Genomic DNA, 23,014 nt, shown 5'->3' with positions numbered 1-23,014 from the left:
AGTTCATCTGCTCCTTCTGCCATTGTTTTATTTTAAATGTCAGCAGTCCCAAGAGAACTGCCTTGAAGAGGTCCAATATTTTCATATTGAGTGGAAAAGGTGCAAGATCATAATTTTCGGTAGCTGAATTCTAAACACTGTCCAAACACTGAAGTGTTACAAGCAATCTTTGCATAAGGGCTCTTACTTCTGCTTACACTATATTATCAGGTATATTAAATCGTTTGAGCAGCTTGGTCTTCGTTTTAAATTCACAGTATTTCGCCATCGTGGGCTTTGCACAAGTTTAACTTGATCAGTTGGTGAATAAGACAATTTATTTGAGCCAAGTGGAAATCTGGTGTGGTTGTGGCTGCTGATGGAGCAGGTCCAGCAGCTGGGAGTCATCGACCGCTGTTCACCATGGGCCAGTGCTGCTGCCTAAAAAAGATCCTTGTTGGGGCTGCAGATCAAAAAAGAAAAAGTTGTTCTTGTGGGAGAGGAGATGCAGTGGTAGGGAATCTTTCCAGTACAGTTTTGTAGCAATCAAATGAATATTCTTTTATATCTCTCTTATCCTGGTGGCACCTCCGAAACTTCATACATTTGCATTAAAGGAAGTATTGGTTTCAATTACTCATCATTCTGTCATCCTGGTGGATAATCCCCATAAATAACAAATTATGGAATTTGATAGATAAATCTTAGTGAAGGTTTTATTCAGTGATGTAGAATTATCTTCTAAAGTGATTTAACAGCAAACTGCCCTCTGTTAACTTACTCCATAACACACCTGGCTTATCTTTTACTCTATAGAAATGTAATTCCCTTTAAAATTGTAAAGGAATATTTTCTCTAAGAACTCAGAACTGTGTTCTTCATAACAAACAAAAAAAAAAAAAAGAAAAAAAAAAGGAAGAAGGAAAGTCAGGTATTTTCTTCCTTGATAATGATATTCATATAGTTAACAGCAAACAGCAAAAATGAGAATTTATCTAGAAACAGTGCAGGAGATGCATTCATATTTAAATTAATCTTTAATCAATTAACACAGTTAATATAAAGAGGTTCATTATATCTAAGATAAAAGAACACAAACAATACCCAACCCAAGTATAAACACTCTCCTTGAAGCAGCAGTAGGAGCAGTACTTAGCCTAATGTGCAAGCTTTCAAGTGGCAGAGTGGAAGAAATTTTATGTTTAGTTTGACTGAGTGCTTGTTCTTTTAATCCTTTTTTCCTGCTTTGACTGTGGTACTTAACAAACATTTCCACTCATAGATACTAATCTTAATTTTACTATTCCCAGTCTCTGGAGTCTCCTAGGTTATACTGTGGATGGTATTTTTACCAGCTGTTACACATTCCCTGTGGTAACTGCCTAAAACTCCTCATATTGTACATTCAGCTGTATTTATTTGCAAATTTTTGGGGTTTTGTAAGTCAGTCCTTGCGGGGTTTTTTGCTACTTAGAGATGTACAGATTTCTACTGACTTTATGCATTGCTCTGAAGGCAAGAAATTAAACTGCATCCCCAAAGACTTAATGTTGGGTGGATTTCAACATTTCTAAGTAGCATTTGTGAAGAACAGCCATTCTTTGCTTGAGCAGTTTTTAGTGGGAAAGGAAATTCGTGTAACAGGGCTTTGTGTTCTCTAACAGTTGTGTTGGAGAATTTTGGCATTTTTTAAAAGCTTTCCTTTTAATAATTAAAGAAAACAGTTTAGACGTGCTTGTTAAGAAGCTGACTGAAAAGATCTGCTCTTTTTCTTTTTTAATTTTTAGCAGTAATAGCCTACTGAGATAATTGTTGTTAAAATGTAGTATGGAATTATATGCTGTTAAGGATGACATCTCTGTTAAATAGCTTATTCTTACAAATACAGCCTGAAGTTCATATATTTAGTGTTAATTAATGCATTTGGGTTTTAGTAAAAAGCTTATTTTGTGTCTCTTTGCTTTAGTCAGAATGAGCTGAAAACCAATTTAGTGTCACTTTGTGTTTCAGACACACCAACTTCTCTTTGGCACCTCCTGTTCTGTTCTGCCAATTGCCACTTAGTGCTGGGAATATATATCAGATTCTTTTCTTTTACATTTCTAAGGCTTTTCTTGGCTGTCACTGCCAGTTGAGGTTATTGCCCTTCAAATTTTGTGATTTTGCTGTTTCCCTCACCACAGGGTTACATTTAATCCAGAGTTACTGGTATTGTGCTGCTATTCAGAAAATTGATGCTGATGGTGGCAATGGCAAGAGACAGTGGGTTAGGAAGGAATATTTAATTTGCAGCAGGAGAGGAAAACAGCTGAAACTTTACCACGGCGGGAGAAAAACACAACCCCAAATCCAGGGATCAGGTAGGCAGACAAATGCCTAGTGCTGGGGTGACCATGAGGGTTTAGGTGCCATATGCAGTGGCATAATTACGTGTATTACTCACGGTTCTGTTGAAACAAACAAAGGGAGGAAAAAAAAAGTTGATGTCTCCTCAACTAGATCTGTCTGTGGAGTGTGTGGGACAGAAGCGGCTGTTAGTTCTGTGTGGGATGATGTTGCTGCTCTCTGTTCTTCTGACAAAAAAATCTAGAACAGCAGGAGGAGGACAGAGACTGATCAGTTCCTGGAGAAGCCTGGGAGAATGCCAGTGCTTACTTCAAGTTTGACCAAAGGAGGTTTCTGGAAACGTTCTCTTTTGTCATGTCTGGAATTCTGTCTCTGAACAACAGGCTGTTTGAATTAGCATCTGTACTGCCTTGGCAGGTCCCCAGTGACGAAATTCCAACATAAATGTGCATCCAAAGGAGTGTGGCCAGCAGGTTGAGGGAGGTGATTCTCCCCCTTTACTCTGCTCTTGTGAGACCCCACTTGCAGTGCTGGGGGCATTTCAGGTGCCCTCAATACACAAAGGACACGCAACTGTGGGAACAGGTCCAGAGGAGGCCACAAAGTTGAGAAAGGGACCAGAGAACCTCCCCTACGAACACCAGATGAGAGAGTCGGGGCTGGAGAGGAGAAGACTGTGTAGAGACCTCACAGCACCTCTCAGTTTCCATGGAGCTACAGGGAAGCCAGATTCTTCATCAGGAACTGTAGCGGTAGGACAGGAAGTAATGGGTTAGACTGAAAAAGGTGAAATTTAGGTTAGATATTGGGAAGAAATTCTTCCCTATGAGATCCTGGCACAGGTTTCCCAGAGAAGCTGTGGCTGCCCCATACCTGGAAGTGTCCCAGGCCAGATTGGACAGGGCTTGGAGCAACCTGGGCTAGTGGAAGGTGTCCCTGCCCACGGCAGAGGGGTTGGAACCAGATGATCTTCAAAGTCCCTTCGACCCCAAGCCGATCCATGATTCTATGATTCCACGTTTGTGTGCCAGCTTAGCACCGTACCCTTGTAATTCATGAAATATGTACTGGAAAGTGATGTGAGACCCTCCCAAGCCTAAGTGGATGAGGTGGTTGATCTCCAATGGCAGATACACCCTGTGTATGACCATCAAAAGATAGCTTTGAATCTCGTTTTAGCTGTACAGTAATGACTTGAGAGCTCAGTAGGTTGGTATTAAAGAAAAAAAAACAAGCTGAAAACATCCTAAGGAACTTTCCACAGACTCTATCAAGTCTCTTACACAAGTTGTTTGTAATAACACAATTCTATTCTTTTTCTGGTGGTGGTTTTTGTTAGGATAGTTGTTTTTTTTCTTGTATTGATGCACAAAAGGTACACAATAGAGAGAAACATAGATGAAACACAGGCTTTGCCTTCTAACTGTAGATGAAATACAGGCTTTGCCTTCTCAGTCTCTCTACAAGGTTCAGGGGATACAGGGACTAGAAAGAAGGTCAAAAATTGGCTGGACTTCTGGACTTCAGTAGTAGGAGTGGAAGATTGATGGCTACCAATTGCAAGGGAATTCTGCAGGGCTTGGGGTCAAGCTGACCTTTTTTAATGTCTTGTCATTCTTCTGGGCAATGGGGTGAAATGCACCCTCAATAAATTTCCAGACAACACCAATTTGGGAGGAAGGTTGATACGCTCAAGAAGTAGGGCTGGCATGAGGAGTATCTCAGCAGTTGGGGAAATGGGCTGGCAGAACCAAGGGCAGCTCAGCAAAAGCCAGTGCAGGGTATTGCAGGGGGATGGAGTCACCTGGTGCTGTGGTATGGGCTGGGTAGAGGGTGACTGAGCACTGCTCTGCAGGGAGAAAGTCAGAGTCCTGCTGGAAAATTCGGAACATGGGACTGGAGAGCCACTTCAGCTTGGAGTTGTTTTGGTGGGTTTAGCATAATAGAGAGTGAAGGGAAGCGAGAGTTCCCCTGCAAGCAGTTGTTCTAAGAGCACATCTGCAGTACTGAGTCCTTTTTGGGGCTCATGAGTAAACCAGACATTGCAGTACTGGAACAAATCCTTATCCTACTTTGAAGGTGGCCCTGCTTAGTTGAGGAGCTGAGCTAGAGGTTCCAGAGGTCCCTTCCAGCCTAAATTGAGTTATGATGATGTGTGTAACAGCTGTGAAGGTGGGGAAGGCTCTCGAGGGGCGTACAAGGAGTGGCTGAGGTCACTGGCCTTGTTCAGCTGGAGAAGAGTCAGGGTCTGGAGCTTCCTCCAGAGGGGCAGCTCCAATCCCTGCTCCCTGTGACAGTGACAGGACCCAAGGGACTTGCTGAAGCTGTCCCAGGGAAGTTTTAGGTTGAATATAAGGGAAAGGTTCTTCCCCCAGAGGGTGCTGGGCACTGCCCAGGCCCCCCAGGGAATGGGCATGGCCCCGAGGCTGCCAGAGCTCCAGGACAGTTTGGACAACGCTCCCGGAGGCAGGGTGGGATAATCGGGGTGTTTCTGCAGACCCAGGATCTGGATCAGTGATCCTGGTGGGTCCCTTCCTGCTCAGGATATTCTGTGATTCTCTACTAATTTTGGAATTTTAAGTTGGCGATGGAGATTTTATGCAGTATGTGAAATGTGCAAAATAAACAACCTAAATAAAGCACCCTTCAGGGAATACTCCCTTCTGCCTTCCTCAGTGAGAATTCATAGGTGCTCTTGATTTGCAATCTCACCAGGATATTCTTTGCTGTTCACAACATAAGCCTGAGTGCAATGGAATGGCATGAAGAAGTTAATTTCATTATTATTCTTACTATTCAAAATAGACCCCCCAGAAAATTAAGTAGTATCCATTCTGGAGGAGTTTTGATTGAATCTATGTATATATAGAGTGGAAGATTGCTTGCTTCTGTTTTCTGCTGTTCTTTACGGGCAAGGTTTTCATTAAAAAAAAAGATATATTAGTTGTTGCAGAGAAACCAGAGCACTAACTCACCACATATGTCTGAAATATTTTATTGCCTTCACTTAGAATACTTTACTTTAACTGAAACCGAAACTCCTGGGAATCCATTGCCCTTGGTATTTAGTGATGTATGAGATTGTTTTCAGTGCTGCTTGGGGCAGTTTACAAACAATAACATTACCCTGAGGAAGCAGCTCCTGGTGGTTCCATCAGCCAGAGCACCAGTGTCTCTCTTTTGGCTGCTGGAAGCCTGGGGAGATCAGCTGCCTGTGAGAAGCTTAAATATTGTTCTACCTGCCTTTGTAGTTGCCTGCTATCTTATTTTTGTTATCCAGTTAAGGATTATTTAAATCCTTTTGTGTTATTTTTCCTCATACAATATCTGAGTCATTGGAGAAAAAACCTAAAGAAAGCTAATATTGAAGTTTCTATTCCAGATATGGTATCTAGTAAGGTAGGAAATAAAACTTGCAGGTGTTCTTTTCCCTCAGTGTAATTAGAGAATGGCTTGGAGTTGGAAGGGATATTGAAATCATCCAGTTCCACCCCCTGCCATGGACAGGGACATCTTCCACTATCCCAGGTTGCTTCAAGCCCCCTCCAGCCTGGTCTTGGACACTTCAAGGGATGGAGAGTCCACAACCTCAGAATTGGTTACAAAAGGCTGTGGAACCCCACTAAAGTAATGGCTGTCTCACTTTTCCTTTTTCTTCCCCCCCCCCCCCAGCCAGTACAACTTGCTGCCTGCTCTGTGGTTGGTTTCCTTTGATAACTACATCTTAAATACTGCTGCTTTTAAGATTGCGAACAGGTTTTTAAACCAACAAGTGTCAGGAAAATGGTGCATTAAATATCAGCTTAGAATTTCCCTTTGTCAGGCGTGTGCTGTTTACAGTGCCAAGGCTCGTGCGCTCCTACAGCTCCAATAAAACAGCACAAGTACAACGAATCCAGGGATTTCACAGGAGTTTTTCTATAACTCTAGTGTGGTGTGCCCTCATGTGGTTAAATGCAATATCTTCCTGTTATCAGCCCGACATCCTTTGGATTTATTCTCTGTTCTGCTAAAGAACAGAGAATATAAAGAGAAATAAAGATAAATAAAGAATATAAAGAGAAATAAAGGCTGTTGGTGGAATGGGAGGCAGTGTGACGCCAAGTAGGGTGGTTTTTTTGTTGTTTTGTTGGGTTTTTTGGGGGTTTTTTTTGTGTCTTTTTTGTTGTTGGTGTTGTTGTTGTTTTACAGCTTTCAAGTGATTTGGCACTTTTGAGATGAGTATAAATACACTTGCATTTGGTTCTAATTCAGCTACAGATGTTTGTGTTTTCCTTGTCTTGGTTTTTTTGAGATTTTGAGGATCTACTTAGTAATTTTTAGGCCAAGGTGGTTTTGTTTCTCATGGACTAATTCTGATAACTGAGTATGGAAATGAAAAATTGTTTGTTTATTTTCTCCCACATAATACATAATAGCAGCAATCTCTTATTTTGAATACCATTTGAGTACCACAAGACTTAATTTTGTGATAATGATACATAGCTATTGACTACATATCTCACATTTTGCATGTGGTGTGTTTGTAAGCTTGACTACTAGCACCGTATTCAGTTTTGGAAGGAGTTAGAGTTATTAGAATTATAAAGTGTTTCTTTTTGGTTTGTACTTTTTATTTGATCATTCACGGAGATTGTGGGCAGCGTTTTTGGGAGGCTTCATATCCTGACAGCAAACTGCAGATGATGATGACTTTTCTTCTACATCCAAAAGCAGTGCAACAAAGTTTTGCTCAAAATGAAAAGTTGGTAAAAACTGAAGAAAAACACGCACTTATGGCATCAGTGACATTTACTGTTTTAATTAACAAGAAAAATAACAGATGTCAGCAGGGGCTTGCAGTAGTAATATCTTATTAACTGTGAGAAATTAACTAAAGTTATTGAATGCAAAAAATTACTTCATCCTCAATTACTGCTCAGTGGTTTCCAAGATCATTTAACACAGCAGTACTGGAAGTTGACTTTTCTGGCTGCTTTGAGGTCACTGCATTTAATGTGTATTTACTGATTATCAGGTAGATTCCAGCTTTCTGATTTTTTTTAGCTGGAGTAAGATAAACTTCTTGTTTTACTCTTTAAAGGAATGTTTTCTGCTTTGTGGTATGCTAAACCACTGCTGAGTTGCACGGAGATGATCATTTGGAGCCAAATAACTTTGCCTTTGGTGGTTTCAGCATTTTAAGTTCCCACATGGATACGTGATGTTGTCTCACTTGGACAATGAGAAACAGAAGGAAGACAGTGACGGGAGCACAAGCAGAAAGGATTTGCCAAATGTTGCTCAAATTAAAATTCAATCTTTGCTATATAAAACCCAGAAGGATCCTTGATTTAGAGCCTTGGAAGACTCAAAGGTTTGGAGGTGCCAAGTCCGTTTAGGCACCCAGCTCTGGCTGCGTAATCCATAAACAGAAGTTACACGATTAGTTCTCCTTTTCAGCGCATGGAGAAGAGCGAAGCTTAGGAGTGAGATTTAGAAGATGTTATGGGAGAGATGTGAAAAGGGAGCTTTTTGAAATCCCAGTCCCTTTCCAGATTTTCTATGCTGAACTCTGAGATTGCAGAGGGGAGCATACATCACAGGGTGATTCATAGAGCACAAGTTTTCTTGGACTTGGTTTGAAATCTTCCTTCGGGGTTGAAAAATGGCTCATTCTTCTCATTTCAAACCCAAGCACTCAGGTGTTGCAGCCCACCTTCTTATAAAATATCCCTGGTGTTAAGGTGGTCACTCCTGAAGGAAGAAGACCTGGTTCACTTTTCTGCTGAGCCTGAGGAACTTCAAACCCACATTTCTTACCTCCAAGACAATGCTCTGCCCCCCAGTTCATGGCCTGGCTCCTAAAGTGGTCATCCTGCCAAGATTAGGCCATTGTGTGGGGAGGAATTCTTGTTCCTCTTTTCATCGTAGTAGGATCATGAACTACCCTTATGCATAATGAAGAAAGAGATGAGAGGAAATTCATGTTTAACGCAAGCCACAGATAGGAATTTTTGAAATGGTACAGCCTAATGTGCTTTGGTGTAACATTAAAAAAAAAGCAATAATGGGAATGTGTGGATTCTGTTCTTTCTTTGGCTGTTGGACTTGACTGGGATCAAGGCCTTTTGTGCAGTTAAACCCACAGTGAGTGTGGGTTTAAATTACACGTGGAGAGGAACATCTTAAAATTTGACTTTCATCTTTTTCTTGCATTTAAAGGCATTGAACATATTTTTTAGGAGTCAGATTAAGGCAATGGTTTTGCTAAAGAGTGTGTAGTTGCTCCAATTAAACACCTGCTTCAGCTTTTCTCTCTTGGCACAAACTGGAATTTCCAAAATCCTAACAAGATACTGGAAACCTGTGTTCAGAAGTGGCATTATTCAGTTCTTGAAAGTGAGGTTTTGCAATCCTGCCAGCACAGAGAGGAGATCTGGAAATGGATGTTTCTGCTTGTGCTGCCAGTTCCAAGAGATGGTCAACTCCTGGAGTTACCAGTTGACAACTGGATGGTGTGAGGAACCTCAAGTAATGTACAGGAGCAAGTGAATGAATCCTTGGGAAACCTGAGGAATATAAATCTTGTGTTTTTCGTGAGCAGAATATTAACATAATCTCTTTTTCCTGTCTACCAGGTCACTCCTGGAATTCATATTTGCTGTCTAAATAGCATCGCAATTCTTTAGTGCCAATTAACAGGAGAAATTTGTCACAAAAGGAGAATTTAATAATCTTTGCGCCTAATTTATTACTAATTAGAGGCAAATTGTATTATGAGAGACATTTTATTAGCTTAATTTATATTGATTCTTGTTTCACTTATGGGAGAGTTGGTGAAAGCATGCTGCCGGTTTTCATGGCCGTTGTATACATTTTTAATGAAGATTTGTAGGAGGAACATAACCATGATTCTTCATTCAGTCGTGTTTTTCTACTCTTTTTCTTAACAATATGTTTTGCGAAAACATATTTCAGGTTTGTGTGTCTGTTGTAGACATTTTTGATAGTTTTTTGGGAAGATTTGTAGGAGGAAAGTAAGTGTGGGATGGTTTATTTATTTTTTTTATTCTTTTTGGTGGCATAACAAGTACTCTGAAATTCCACTGAGAATTAATACTTGCTGAAGAACTTTAAAAGTGCCTTATATAATATTCATTCACATTGGCCAGGATGTAAACCTCTTCCCGTGGTGGGAGCACTGATAAGGAAAATATAAATTAGCAGCAACAATGTTGCTATCTCCAAATTACATCCTAAAGGTGCATCATGTGGGCAGAATAGAAATATGCAGATTTGTTCAGGAATTAGGTTTGGCAGCAGAAATGTGAATTGAAGCTGCTTGCTGTCCTCAAGCTACAGTGGATTAAAATATAAAAGATCCTGGCTCTAAGCAGTGTTGCCTCAGTTATCTGGGTGCTTCCCAGCCAAAAGGGAGGTGTGGCACTGGCATTTTGTAGCACCCCAGCTAATAATTTATGCATTAGAGAGAAGAGTCTGGTTATTTCTGAATGCCTCTAACCCGCAGGTGTTTGCAAACACTGAGGAGAGCTGGAAGGAGTACAAAAAGCTGGGTTAAACCACTGGAATTCAGTGTGGAATTCAGGCAAAGTTCTCTTCGTCAATGAGAATCCAAATACCCACATAGAATAGAAAGGGAATTTCAGTTCTATGAATTAGGTAGCCAGCTGGTGCTAATCGTGCGGAGATAATTACAAGAGTTAATTATGTAAGCTGTTATGATTTATGGGGTAAGGACAGTGGCAAATTACTCAAGTTGATAGGGAAAATTGAAGAACAGTTATTATCAAAAAATGGAGCTGTGTTACAGACTGAATCATGCTCAGCAGAACATCTCTCTTCGCATATATTGGTATAATAGGGAATAAACCCTTATCTTTGTGTGGGACTAGAGAATAGGCACAAATATGGAAAAAAAACCCAGCAAGTTATCTGCTCCTCTGCACAAATATGGAAGAAATCCAATTTAGCTGCTTTTCTGTTTTGTATGTGAATGAAAAGTAGTTGTTGAAAGCATTTTCTCCTGGATTTTGCTCAGTAACACCTTGCAGTTGGAGTGGGATCAGCTAATGAGCTACTGCTGAGAGCCACATCATAACTTAAGTCTTTGGTGTGCAGACCCAGGAATTTGTGAGGCAGAATTCCATCTGTTTGCTCTGCTGCTGGATGGTCCAGGGGAAGGTCACCAACACAGTTCTCAGGTCTGTTCTCTACCTCATTTGGAGCAGGGAATCAAATTAGATCTTCCCATGTCTGTGCTGCTTCCGTAACCCCCAACACAATCTGCTTCTCTCTCCAGGTATTTTGAAAGGTCTCTTCTGCCAAAGGAAACAGAAAAATACCCCAAACCCAGCCATGAGACAGTTCGGAAAAAGAGGTTTTGTGTTTCCGGACAGTTGTAATGGTTTATTTTTTTCCTTTGATGAAACAAACTTCTTTTGGAAGCAGCAGGATTTTGAGTGCTCGAAGGGTGAACATTGTCCAGCCAGTGAGGCAGTGCGAAGGAGTGGAGTGGCAGGGCAGCTGATATACAGAAGAGAAAGGGCTCTTCCACTGAAATGTCAGGGCTGTCTTGGCTCAGGTCATGGAGTGTTTCCAGCACCTTAGTGACCTATGACTGCATGAGAAGAGAGGAATAACTCATAGCTGTTCATGTCCAAGAAATGCCACTGGGAAGAACAAATAATACTTACTTGAAAACACAAGGGGCATAGGGGAGAATAGTGAATTTTTTTTTTTTTGTGCAAATAATTAGTGATCCTTCAGGGAAACCCTTATGTAGAGATTTCAGCTGTCACAACCAGAGCCAAGTACTTGTGTGAATGGTTTTCATAATGGATATGTTTGCAGAGCTGTATTTGATTTGCCTGTTTTGGTTTATTAAAAACAGGGAAACAAATAAATGCTGTCCCCCCTCAGAAAAACTCCTCAACAGCCTCTGTCATTGGTATTTAAATTTGTAGAATCCCAGAATCATTGAAGGATATGTGCTAGAAGAGATCTTTAAAGATCACCTGGTCCAGTCCTCTGCCATGTGCCACCAGTGTTCTCAAGCCTTTCTCGAAAGGGCTGTGCTCAATCCTTTCATCACCCCGTCTGTGCTGAAAACACAATACCAAGGCGTTTGTCCTGTGTGAGGGACCAGAGAGAAACCACAAGGATTAGCAGGATTAAAAAAAAAAAAAAAAAAAAAAAAAAAAGAGTCTATCAATATTTTCCTAAAGTTGCCTCATGAATTGTCAATGTATACTTGTTTTTAATGTGGTTACGGGAAGTCTTGGGTAACTAATGCAATTTGAGCAGATACTGAGCAAAGGGGGAGAATTACAGCTCTTAAACTTGTGGCCCACCCCTTTCAGAAATCTGTAGGGAAGACAGTTTAATTCAGAGAGCCAGGAATGTTCTTGTGTGAGCTGGAGCTGCTGACAGGGGATTAATTTGATGAGTGTGTGATCCAGCTCTATCCCCTTTCACTCCCGGCATTCCCCGCCCGCACATGACCTCTGCCATGGGGAAATCCATGCTAATAGAATTTTCTGCTTTTAGCAAAGACATCCTCACCTTTCTTTTGTGCTGATGGAGCTGGGTAAGGAGGCCTTAATTCAGGATGGGGCTGAACTATTAATTAGTGAGGTTCTGTTATTCCAGCAGAGATCTGTGCTAGGACTGTGTGAAGCTTCTTTAATAAAATAAGAGAGCAAGGTTCCCTAGTGTGATCACAAAGCCAGGATCATTACAAGGCTGCCAAATGAGCTTATGGTAATTATCAAGTGATATATTTGATAATTGTACAGAATTTTGGGTGAGTTCTGCATTAATTAGTAACAGAAGCTGATAGAGACGTTCTTTTCTTTGTGCCCCTTTAGGTGGGGTAAGATATTTAAAATAAACCAGTTAGCTTTAAAGCCCTGCTGGAAAATGGAGCTATTTTAATAAGATAAAAGGTTATTATTATTTTTTCTTCATTTTTTTCATGCAATTCATATGAATTCATAGGTTATTGGCTTTTTAAAAAATGGGAAAGAAGCTAATATGCCATGGATTTTTCTGTCACTGGTATCAGAAGCCTTCCTTCCCCTTTGCCCTGTCCCAGTACAGCTGACTTTCTGGAATAGGAATTCTAATTTCGGAAGAGATTGCTTTTTTAGCCTTTTAACTTGTAATTTAATGTAATTTAAAGAAGGCAACACAAGATGGGTAAAATGCCAATATTCCAGTTTTTATGAGTGGTTTTCTTCCTTTGAGAGCTCTGTATTGTCCAGAACCCAACCTGCTGGCGCAGAGACTGGAGTCCAGAATTGCACTTTTCCAAGGGAGTGCCCTAGCCCCACATTTCTCTCCTTGGTTCATCTGAATGCTGTCGATCAGAGGGTAGTGAGATGTTGCTTTTTATTTGGATTTCATACCAGTAGATCATGTTTAAAATTTTAAAGCCTTTGTTTCAAATTTAGAAATCATTGAGGTTCATTGGCAAACAAAGCCTCTAGCGCTGTTTGTGATCTTGTGCTCTCTTCCTGGCACTCTTCCATAATTATATTTGAGTGCCAGCTTTTGACATGATAGAAACTCAATTACTAACGGTAGAAACAAAATAAATAAGAAAAAAAAATAGCAACAAAACATTTATGAAGGAATTGGTCTCAAACAGAACACACTAGTATTTTCTTTTGAAAAAGAGGATTGACTTTGGGGCTGCTGTTTCCTACATGTGTGTTATGAGAAGTGGTAGAAAAAGTCTCCATCTTCTGTGATAATTTGGTTTTCCTATGCACTGTGTTAGTTCTGGACTCAGCAGCTCAGAGCATTAGCAAAGGTTTTCTTCCAGTGCCAGATCCTCTTCACCTCTAGGACCTGCACATGTTCTGCTCTACACAGACTGGCACAGAAGTTCTGAACTGAGAAGATTTTGAGCACTTGTAGACAATTTGAGTGTTTTTTCTCTATTTCTGCATATTAAACAGCATAGGACAAAGCAGTTCTTTTATTCTGAAAAGCCTTTAAGAAAATACTATTAAATATTTTATTTTAATCTATAATTATTTACATATTGGAAACTTTGGATAAAATTTTCTTATTGTTTGGTGGTGGGTTAGAATTTATTTGCATTTCTTTAGGTGTCCATAACTAGATGCCAATGACAACGATCAACTACAAAATGATCTTCAGGAAATTCCATGGGGAATATTTGCAAGGGAAAGCTTATAAAGAAAATACTATGTCTAGATCTAAATAGTGGAAAAAAACCCCCTTCCATATGATGGATGAATATTACATTTCAGTACCTAGGCAGACTCCTTCCTGAAAGAAGGCTCTGGAATACATTTGTTTTTCTCTCAATGCATCCATGCACATGGTGTTTTCAAGATAGAAATATAGATATCTGTATCTATACTTCTGTATAGATACAGATATAGGTACATATATTTATTCTTCCACAGTCTGTAGTCTTTAGATGTGATTTGGGAAAAAAAAACCCTGACTGAAAGAAAAAAAAAAAAAGAAAAAAAAAAGTAGCACGAAGAGTGTGGTAAAAAGGCTTTTTGGTCAAAACTGTACCAAAGACCCTGTCACTCTTCTGGTAACAGGATGACAGTGAATTTTCATACTTGTGTTAGAATCTTTTGGTTTTTAGTGAAATATCTTTATTACAAAGGCATTTATTTTTCTCACAGCAAATTTCCCTGAGCATTTGTGATCCAGTGGTATTTTTCTGTGCATTTAACACCAGATAGTACCCAACTCAATATTCCTGTTTTGCAGAGCAGCAGCCTGATGCTGCTGGAGTCGTGCAAGATTCCCTCTTAGCCCAGCACTCAGCTGTGGGATGAACACACTGTGCTGTGTTTTTAAGCTGTCTAATCAGTTTATTGACAGCTCAATAAAGAATTCCTTCAGGAGATTCTGCAAACATGGAGGCAGAATTTCCTTCTGTTTAAATATTGGTAGGATCATTTCACTGCCTGCTGTGGTTTTATGACAAAATATTAGAAATAGAGTGAAGCAGGACTAAGGCAAAGAGCTTTAACCTGTATAATCTTTGCAGAGGGAGCTCCTCATGCCTTTCACGTCTGAAAAACAGCCACAATGTTTTTGCCACCACTTGCATGTCACTGCCACTACATTATCTCAAGGGACAATTGCTTTTTGAATGGTTTCTGACCCTTGTGTGTTCAGGTTCCATTTTATCAGCGTCTTCATTTTTTAAAAATGAAAACCAGCGACAAAAGCGATGCTTTGGCACCGCAGCCCTGCCATGCCTGGTTCTTATCTTTTTCTTTTTTGCTGCTTGGCTGTGATTTGCTTAGCCCAGACTGAGGAGAGGTTAAAAGGAAAACCCTCTTTTGGGGGACGTGCTGCTGGATTTTATTCTTCCAATTTTATCTATTCAAAACATGTGGCCACAACATCCCCTCCAGGGCACAGAAAGGATTGAATTAGGTGTTCCTATAAATAGTTGGGGAATTGTTCAAACTGACAAAAACTTGTTTTTCCTGCCCAAAGGTAACTACGCTTGTGAACACGAGCAATAAAGGACCGTCTGGCAAGAAGAAAGGGCGCTCGAAGAAGGCTCATGTTTTGGCTGCCTCAGTGGAGCAGGCCACTCAAAACTTCTTGGAAAAAGGAGACCAAATTGCTAAAGAGAGCCAGGATCTCAAGGAGGAGTTGGTTGCTGCTGTAGAAGATGTTCGAAAACAAGGTATGTGGGGAAAAAAGCTTGACGGGAGGAAAGCTTTGCCCAGTGCCTAAGCTTGTTGTTCCATTTTCAGACTGTTTTTCATTCTGCTGTGTGACAAAATGATGTTTTTGGTTTTGTTTTTGTTTTTGGTTTTTTTTCACTTGTCTAAACCCAAGCAGTGGTTTAAAGCCTCTGGAGGCAAATGTAGAATTAGGATTATGGTACATATGTTTCTGAACAATCTAACAATTATCAACCAGATAAAACAGCAGTATAAAAGCACTTATGGTTCCAAATACATAAAAAAATTAATATCAAAGCCTGAAACTACAGGTATAATATTAATACAATTATTTTCTGGGTATTGGTGATAAAATAAATGGATGCTCACAATATCTGACACTTTTCTTTCAAAAGTTAAAATAGGTGCTTTCAAATTTACTTGTGTGGTAGTGGAAATATATGTTTTCAATATATGCCTATGACAAAATGTTTCTGTTTTATTGACTTGGATTGTAATTATCTTTATTGCAGCAGAATTAAGTACCTTTCAGGTTTATTCCATTGCATGTCCTATAATCTAAAGATACCATCTGCCAGTTATCATCAGCCCTGGGTTTTAGAACAGGACTGAGAGAGCTCCAACTGAGATTTCAAAAGGAATCTAAAGGATTTGGGTGTAAAATATTGATTTTCAGTGAGTTACTCCCCCAGAACTCATACTATGGGTTTTTTTTAATCTTGCGAAAATTGGACTGAAGTGATCATATGAGAAGGCAGGGTTTCGTTTTGTGTATATTAGCACTGATTAAAGAATATTCCAATCTGGTCTATCCTGAGGGTATTTTTTCCTCCCCTCCACTTTATGTGTATTTGGTTTCACTGTTTTCATGTTCCTGTGTGGTTTGGGTTTTCTTAAATGCTCAATTGTCAGTACGTCAGAATAAGTTAAGTATTTGCTGTGTGCTCTATGTCCAAGGATATTCCAATATTCTAGTGGGGTTTTATGGGTTATGTTGATTATTTTTTCTGATGGATGTTTGCTGTTTTGATGGTGGGGTTTTGGTTGGGTGGGTTTTTGGTTTTTTGGGGTTTTTTTTAGATTTGTAATGCTGATGCCTGGCTGTTCTGGCATTGATTTTCATTTGTCAACCACTTCAGTTTCCTGTTGCTTACATGACTTATTTTGTGTTGCGTCAGGTTGTAGCTCAGCATCTTTGGTGGTGACATGAGTGCCCATGTTCTCTCTGAATTTAGAACATTTTCCCTTTTGGGTTTGTGATGCTGACTCAGCTTCTCCTCAGCAGCCTTCTCCTGAGTTAGAGGCATCAACCTAAACCTGCACACTTTTTCTCTAGACTGAATTTCTGATTTTTTACATGACAAAAAGACTTTTCTTTTCTTAACCTATATTTAGAAAAAAAACCAACCCAAACAACAGTGAAGAAGTAGAGAGGAGGAAAAAGATCTTAGACAGAATTACACAGAATGACACAGACATTCATCTCTTGTCAACACTCCAGGCTGGGAAAAAATTTGTCAGAAAAGTGGAGCAGCTTTTTTTGGGGCCTGTTCAACACGATCCCATAATGAGGAGAGCAGGAGACACCACACACCATTATTAGCACCCACGAGCCGTGTAAACGAGCCCAGCCCTGGTGTGATGTGAAATGATATGTTTAGCTCGGTGCCATAAAGAGCTGGATTAATGAACTGAAGCTGTGTTTTCCTGGCTGATTTCCTGGCGGGGTTCCAGCTGGGATAATTACATCGTCAACCTAAAAATGTCTGCGGCACTTAGAGCTGGCTCTTGGTGTACTCCTCATTTCCTGCCCTGCGTTGCTGGGTACTGTGGTGGACTACTAAAGGCAGCAGTTCACTCCAGGGACTCTTGCTTTCCATTGATAGGCGTGGAACAGGTGCTCTGTATCACTGCAAAATGCTTTGGAATGAATGAGAGGGTCCGTGGTGTTAAGATTCTTGTTCCCTCTATAGTGTGGAAAGGTAAATTCTATTGGCTGCAGAAAAATTGGGTGATGAAAGTGTTTAAGAAACACGTTCTAAAAACACACAGAGCAAAAAAGAAAAGACTTTTTTGACTAAAGCTCATCCCTGTGTATCTCTGTATCCCATAATGTTCCCTTGATAGGAACACTTTTACTTCAAAACCATCTAAGTGAGATTATCCAGTTGCTGGGCCATTAAATGCTTTGCTGTGTGGGTGTTTATTCGGATACTGTCAGAGCTGTGTAAAAGATCTCCCAGATGGGGCACAAAGAAGACCTGGGAAAAGTGGAAGTTCAGCATTCATGTCTTTTTCTATTTGAGAGAATGGAAAGCAGACAGGGGTTGGGACTGGATGATCTGTAAGGTCCTTTCCAACCCAAACCATTCCATGATTCCGTGACCATAAAGAGTGAAGCTACAAACCCTGAAAAGTGCAGGGAAGTGAAGAAGAACTCACGGGAATAAAAAGTACGGTGTATGCTGTAGTCACGGCAGAAGTGTCTAAATGCAACTGGTCTTTTATTGATCAGTAGGGAAAAAGAAAATTCCCTGTGGAGGAGAAATTCAGGTCATGATTGACACAAAAATCTATCAAGAACTGCAGGTCCACTGGGCTCAGGTTTGATTAAATTTGTTAAGACACAGCCTGTTGCTGCAGAAAGCAACACAAGGAAAAAGGTTCTATTCATGTAAATTTATTCTGTCTGGTAAATGGCTTTGGCAATGTCTGTCTGTCGGTATGTGCTGGTGACTGCCTGATTTTAATGTAATTTTCCTAGAAGTTTTCTGGCATATAGCTGAAACTTCCATTAGAAACATGATTTAGTCCAGCTGCTGGTTGTTGTGTTTTAATATTTTTTTTGCTTTTCAAGCATGGTAGATAAAATTTCACACCAGAATATGAAATTCATACTTCAGTCAAGGGACAGAAAATAGCTGTTGATGGTTTTTGTGTTTTAGGACAGGGTAAAGTTGATGTAGACTTAATTTTTTCTTCATGCAGATTTATGGACGTTGTAAAAAAGAATGTGGCCTGTGTACTCTGTGACTATCTTGACATTGTGGATGAACATCTCTGAGACATGAAAGTGACTTCAACTTCCTAGGAAATTTTTTTTCTCTGACAAAAACCAGTAAAAATAGTATTTTTAGTGCTTTAATGCTTTTAACTGTCTAGTTTTGAAAAAATTTTTGATGAAGTTTAAAAACTAAAACTAAATTCTATGAAATATGCTTTCTAGAGAAATCTAGAGAATCTAGAATCTCTTCCTCTAGAATCTAGATAATCTTTTTTCTGGACAAAAAAACCCCAACCCTGATCTTTTCACTTAAACGTATGTTCTCCCTATGTATGTTTTTAAACCTTTTCACTGAAGTATATGAGAACTTTTTTTTTGCTTACAGAAGTTAGCATGTGCTGATTCTTGATAGGGGAAAAAGTGTCTGTGGAAAGAAATTACTGGAAAACAATTTTTTAGACATACTAGAATTTCTATTCACCCTGAAAGGTGACGTGGGGCATGTGGGCAGTCCTGCTTAATGGGAGAATGAATCTTGGTCTGCACTTTTGGAAGAACCTGTGTGTACAATAAACATATTCCCTTTTTTTCCAGTTATATATGTGAGGAGGTGCTCTGCAACTTGCTTTTTGTCTGGCTGGTGGCTCATGCTGGGCTGAAAGCTTTTTAGCACAAAGATTTGAAGTCTTTTATTCAGCAAGTCACTGGAGCCATGGCCTGAAAACTCTTACCTTGTTAATAAAAAATATTCCTTATCTATTTTGAATTGCTTGTTACATATGGAAGCAACTTCAGTTGTTATTCATGTTTGCAATGCTCTTCCTGAGGAATCTGTCCCTCTAAATGTCATTCCAGGCAAATACTCTAACACCGGCTCTTTCAGACTCTTTTCCATCCATTAATTATCTTTCAGCTCTCTGAGAATTGAGCTGCAGAAAGACACTAAAACTCCTACTCTGAAATGATGTACAACACTTCTGATGAAAAAGCAGATGTTGTAGAGCGTCTCCAAGAGATGCTACACAGAAAAGTGGGGTCATGTGTTCCCAAAACCAGGAGTGAGTCTGCTGCAGCTCCATGGTCCCAGTTCAAAGCAGGAATGAGACTGATCCTGTATTTCCAGTAGGCACATGCACACAAACACACATATACAGCCCATGTATATGCATACATATATAATATACATGTACATAATTTATATTTATGGCTGGCCACACTCATCAGGCACTCATTGCTCTATGATTCTGTGAGACACTGGGACTGTCTGCCCAAAGAGGTGGTGGATGCCCCATCACTGGAAATGTTCAAGGTCGGGTTGGATGGGGCTCTGAGCAATCTGGTCTGGTTAAGATTTCCCTGCTCTTTGCAAGGGATGGACTAGGTAACCTTCAAAATCCCTTCTAACCCAAACTATTTTATATTTCTGTTGAAACAAACCAAACAGCACCAATGTCTTGTCCTGCTCCTCTCTGTTCCTGATCAGGATTGATCCTAAAGGAGAAAACTAAAAGTGGAGTTTAATTAAACGCATACAGGTGTCCCTGCTCATGGCAAGGGGGTTGGAACTAGACAGTCTTCTAAGGTCCCTTCCAACCCAAACCATTCCATAATTTTCTTGTTTTCTGTATACATGGTTTAGGCTTTTTGGGAGAACAGCTGATGATACTGGTTCTTGGTAAAGCCAGCTGGCTGGCAGAGGATCTTCGCTTCTTCTCTGCACCATTTCCAAAAGATTTATTTCTGTTTAGCCTTGGCTGCAGCTTTTCTGATACTCATTTCACTTTTCAGTGTTTTGTTTAAGTTCATGTTAGTTTAAGTTTATGAAAGTGACTTCCATCTCTCAGATATGTTTGTTATAAAGGGAAGTTGGTGTTTGATGTATTGCCTGAACATGACAGTTTGAGACAGATTTTGCAAAAGCAGTAATAAAAGTTTGAAAAGTAATATAAATTAATACATTTGGCACATTTTTGGTACTATATTTATTTACATTGTCTTTCTTGATTTTATTAATATTGTGGCTTTATATCAGGATAAAATCAGAATAAAATTTGTTTAACATGCCAACTTCTGACAGTTGTCAAAAATAAAATTATACTCAGAAACGGAAAGATATGGAAATAGTGTTTCCTCCAGAAATATTTGACTTGAATATTAAAATCAGATCCTAAAATTACTGCTTGCTCTTTTAGAAGAAATATTTCTGTTAGTAAGGGTTTTATTTGAGAAAGTATTGCAGAAATGCAGCACAGTTAAAATAAAAAAAAAAATCCCTATCAAGGGACTGAAACTAGGCCATGTACTGCAGTAAATATTTAATTCCACCACCTATTATTATACATGAAATTTCTGAATTCAGGTCAAATTTGGAGAATAGTTTCACTAGGATTTAAATTTAAAAAAATTAGTAAAAGGAAAAAAGATCTTACAAAATGGAATCGGTACCACAGGCAGTTATCTTGCCCTGTTCTGTCTTCCAGCAGTAATTCCCAAACTGGGTAGGCTTAATCCACAGTGAGTAATCCTCAGCAGCATTTAATGTAGAGCCTTTTCAATTAAGTTTTGAGCTAACCATGAACAGTGTTCTGCAAGGAGATTTCCTCCATGCATGAAATCTGTATTTGTGTCCCCTCTGTGCGTAATTCAACGTGGAGATTGGAGCTGAAGTCCCTGACCCCTCAGAACAGTTCCGTGAAGCTGCAGAGCACCACGGGGTGAGCATCTCAACCTCCCCTTTTGAAGCTGTTCTGATTTATGTGTTACTGAAACATCCTCTGAGTCGCAGTGAGGTGAAATCACTGTTGATTCATTAGGCAGAAATTCTGAACTGAAATTCTTTTTCTTCAACATTAAAAAAAAGAAAAAAAAAGAAGGAAATAAAAAAGGAAACGTTTGAGTCATCTCTGAACTGGAGAATCAGTTATTTTAGTCTGTTGGATCAAAAGCATTTGGAAGGAAATTCCTTTTAGCTTGGCACAGGAGTGACCTCAGATGACTGTGCAGGCCAGCGATGGAAGTTTTTAGCAGAGCAAAGAAACTGAGAGTTTCACCAGCTGTCCAATGATGGATAGGAAAACTGATGGGAGATCAGGAGTGGTGCAGACACTTTGTCTGGGATATTTAAATTGGGAAGTATCATACTGAAGGGACAAAGAGTCGAGGAGATGAGCTTAAGGTTCGATCATTGCTTTATGCTTTTGTCACTGAACAGTGAATTTTCAGTCTGTAAAAAACTAACTAGAAAATTGCAAGAATGACTTTGCGATGATTACACACCAAAAAAATAATTACTAACAAACTTTGAAAATAAAATTTCATTCTGTTGAGTAAACTCTGCAAAGGAATTCAGTTTTTTTAAAAGTGATGTTTTCTGTGTTCAAAAAGTAATTGTAAATACTTCTGTGATTCATGTAACATGTGAGGATCTTGGGTTTGTATCCATGTTACCAGGATTGTTTCTGCTCAGTTAAAAGGGGGAATGGCATTAAACTGAAGGGGGTCAGGTTTGGGTTAGATATTAGGGGAAGATGAACCCTCCCTGTGAGGGTGGTGCGGCCCTGGCACAGGGTGCCCAGAGAAGCTGTGGCCGCCTCAGGTGGCTCCGCTCCAGGAGAGCAGACTGTGGGAGTGGAGGCTTTTCCTTTCTTGGTGGCTTTTGCAGAAAGTGGCGCTTTGCTTCAGAGGTGGTTGTTTATGTTTCCACCGTAGCCACTGGTAAAGATGCGTTTTGCAATTTGAAACTGTTTCGAGGTGAATTTTGCAAACTCTGGCGGCAGTTCCTGGGGTCGTGCTGCTGTGTGCCTGTCTGGTCAGACCGGTCTTTTTATGTAAATGGCAGAAACAAGCAGTGGGAGCGGCACAGACCCCACGTGAGCTGGAAATTTTTTGTCTGCCCCTAGAACTGCTGTGTGGGCTCCTGTCTTTCTGGTATGGGTTGCTGCCATCTTGTCTCTTTGTTCCTGGGGCCCGCCGTCGCCCTTTTGGAGGGGAAGGGTGTGGCGCCATCTTCCCTTTGTCCGTCAGCCATGCGGCCGCCTCGGACAGGCGCCATCTTGGGAAGGCCAATTCCAACATTCTTGGTCTGTCTTTGTGTCCGTGAGGTTTGTGAAACTGGGCAGTTTTATATCTAGAAGTTATTTACTGCTGGTTTTTGCCTGTCGCTGCTCCATTTGTCAGTGAACTGTTGTTTTTTCACTTATATCTGCTCATAATCTTTCCCTACTGATGGCAAGGGATAGGTGGGAATTAGGTGGAGGTGACTCATTTTGGAGTGTCCAACTTTTTAAATGGTCTTAAACCAAGACACTGCCACATCTCTGAGAGGGTTCAAGGCCAAATTGGATGGGGCTTGGAGCAACCTGATCTAGTGAAAGGTCCCTCTGTCCATGGTAGAACAGGAACAAGATGAGCTGTAAGGTCTCTTCCAACCCAAACCATTCCATGATTCTGTGATTTCCCAGTGTCATTTAATGAGAGGATACAAGCAGTCCTTGGAGCACTAAACTTTATCTGGGAGTCTTCCTTGCCCCTCTGCTCAGTCCTTCTATTTGCCTACAGTACATTTTGTTCTGTGTTCTTTATTTTTGACTGCATTTTCCATGGCATTCATCCAACTTCAAAAGTTGTATAAAAGCTCCTTTCTCCCATACAGATTAGGCTTTAATTTTTGATATGGTTTCAGAAAGTGGTATTCGATGAGAGGAGTATTAAAAGTGACAGCATGAAAATTTGAAATATACTTTCTAATATCTGGATCCTAAAAGATGCTTAGTCAGTATATTAAAGGCTTTAATTTATTGCCTTTCCATTTACCATTTTGAACATGTCTTTTTCTGAAGTACGTTTTTCACATACTACAAAGGCCAGTAATACTTTACAGAGTGAGGGAATATAAAATGTTATAATCAAATAACAGGCACTGATTTCCTCTGAGAAGTGTCAAATTATAGCATTCTGATCTCCAGCTATCTTGTTCTCTGTGTTT

General features: G+C 40.0%; 1 protein-coding gene across 2 annotated transcripts in view; it reads left to right on the top strand.

The window, feature by feature from the left end:
- Positions 1–23,014, top strand: part of CTNNA2 (catenin alpha 2) — a 466,643-nt gene that overhangs the window by 81,389 nt on the left and 362,240 nt on the right. For both annotated transcript variants that reach the window (XM_066185389.1, XM_066185388.1), the window contains exon 3: positions 14,830–15,025. In XM_066185389.1, coding sequence (XP_066041486.1) covers positions 14,830–15,025 — 196 coding nt within the window. The remainder of the gene's footprint in view (positions 1–14,829; positions 15,026–23,014) is intronic.

This window comes from Chamaea fasciata, unplaced genomic scaffold (assembly GCF_029207755.1).
Source record: "Chamaea fasciata isolate MVZ Bird 193981 ecotype frontalis unplaced genomic scaffold, bChaFas1.0.hap1 SCAF_6, whole genome shotgun sequence".
Lineage (NCBI taxonomy): Eukaryota > Metazoa > Chordata > Aves > Passeriformes > Sylviidae > Chamaea > Chamaea fasciata.
The sequence above is the reverse complement of the archived record's forward strand: the minus strand, read 5'-3'. Positions and strand labels throughout refer to the sequence as shown.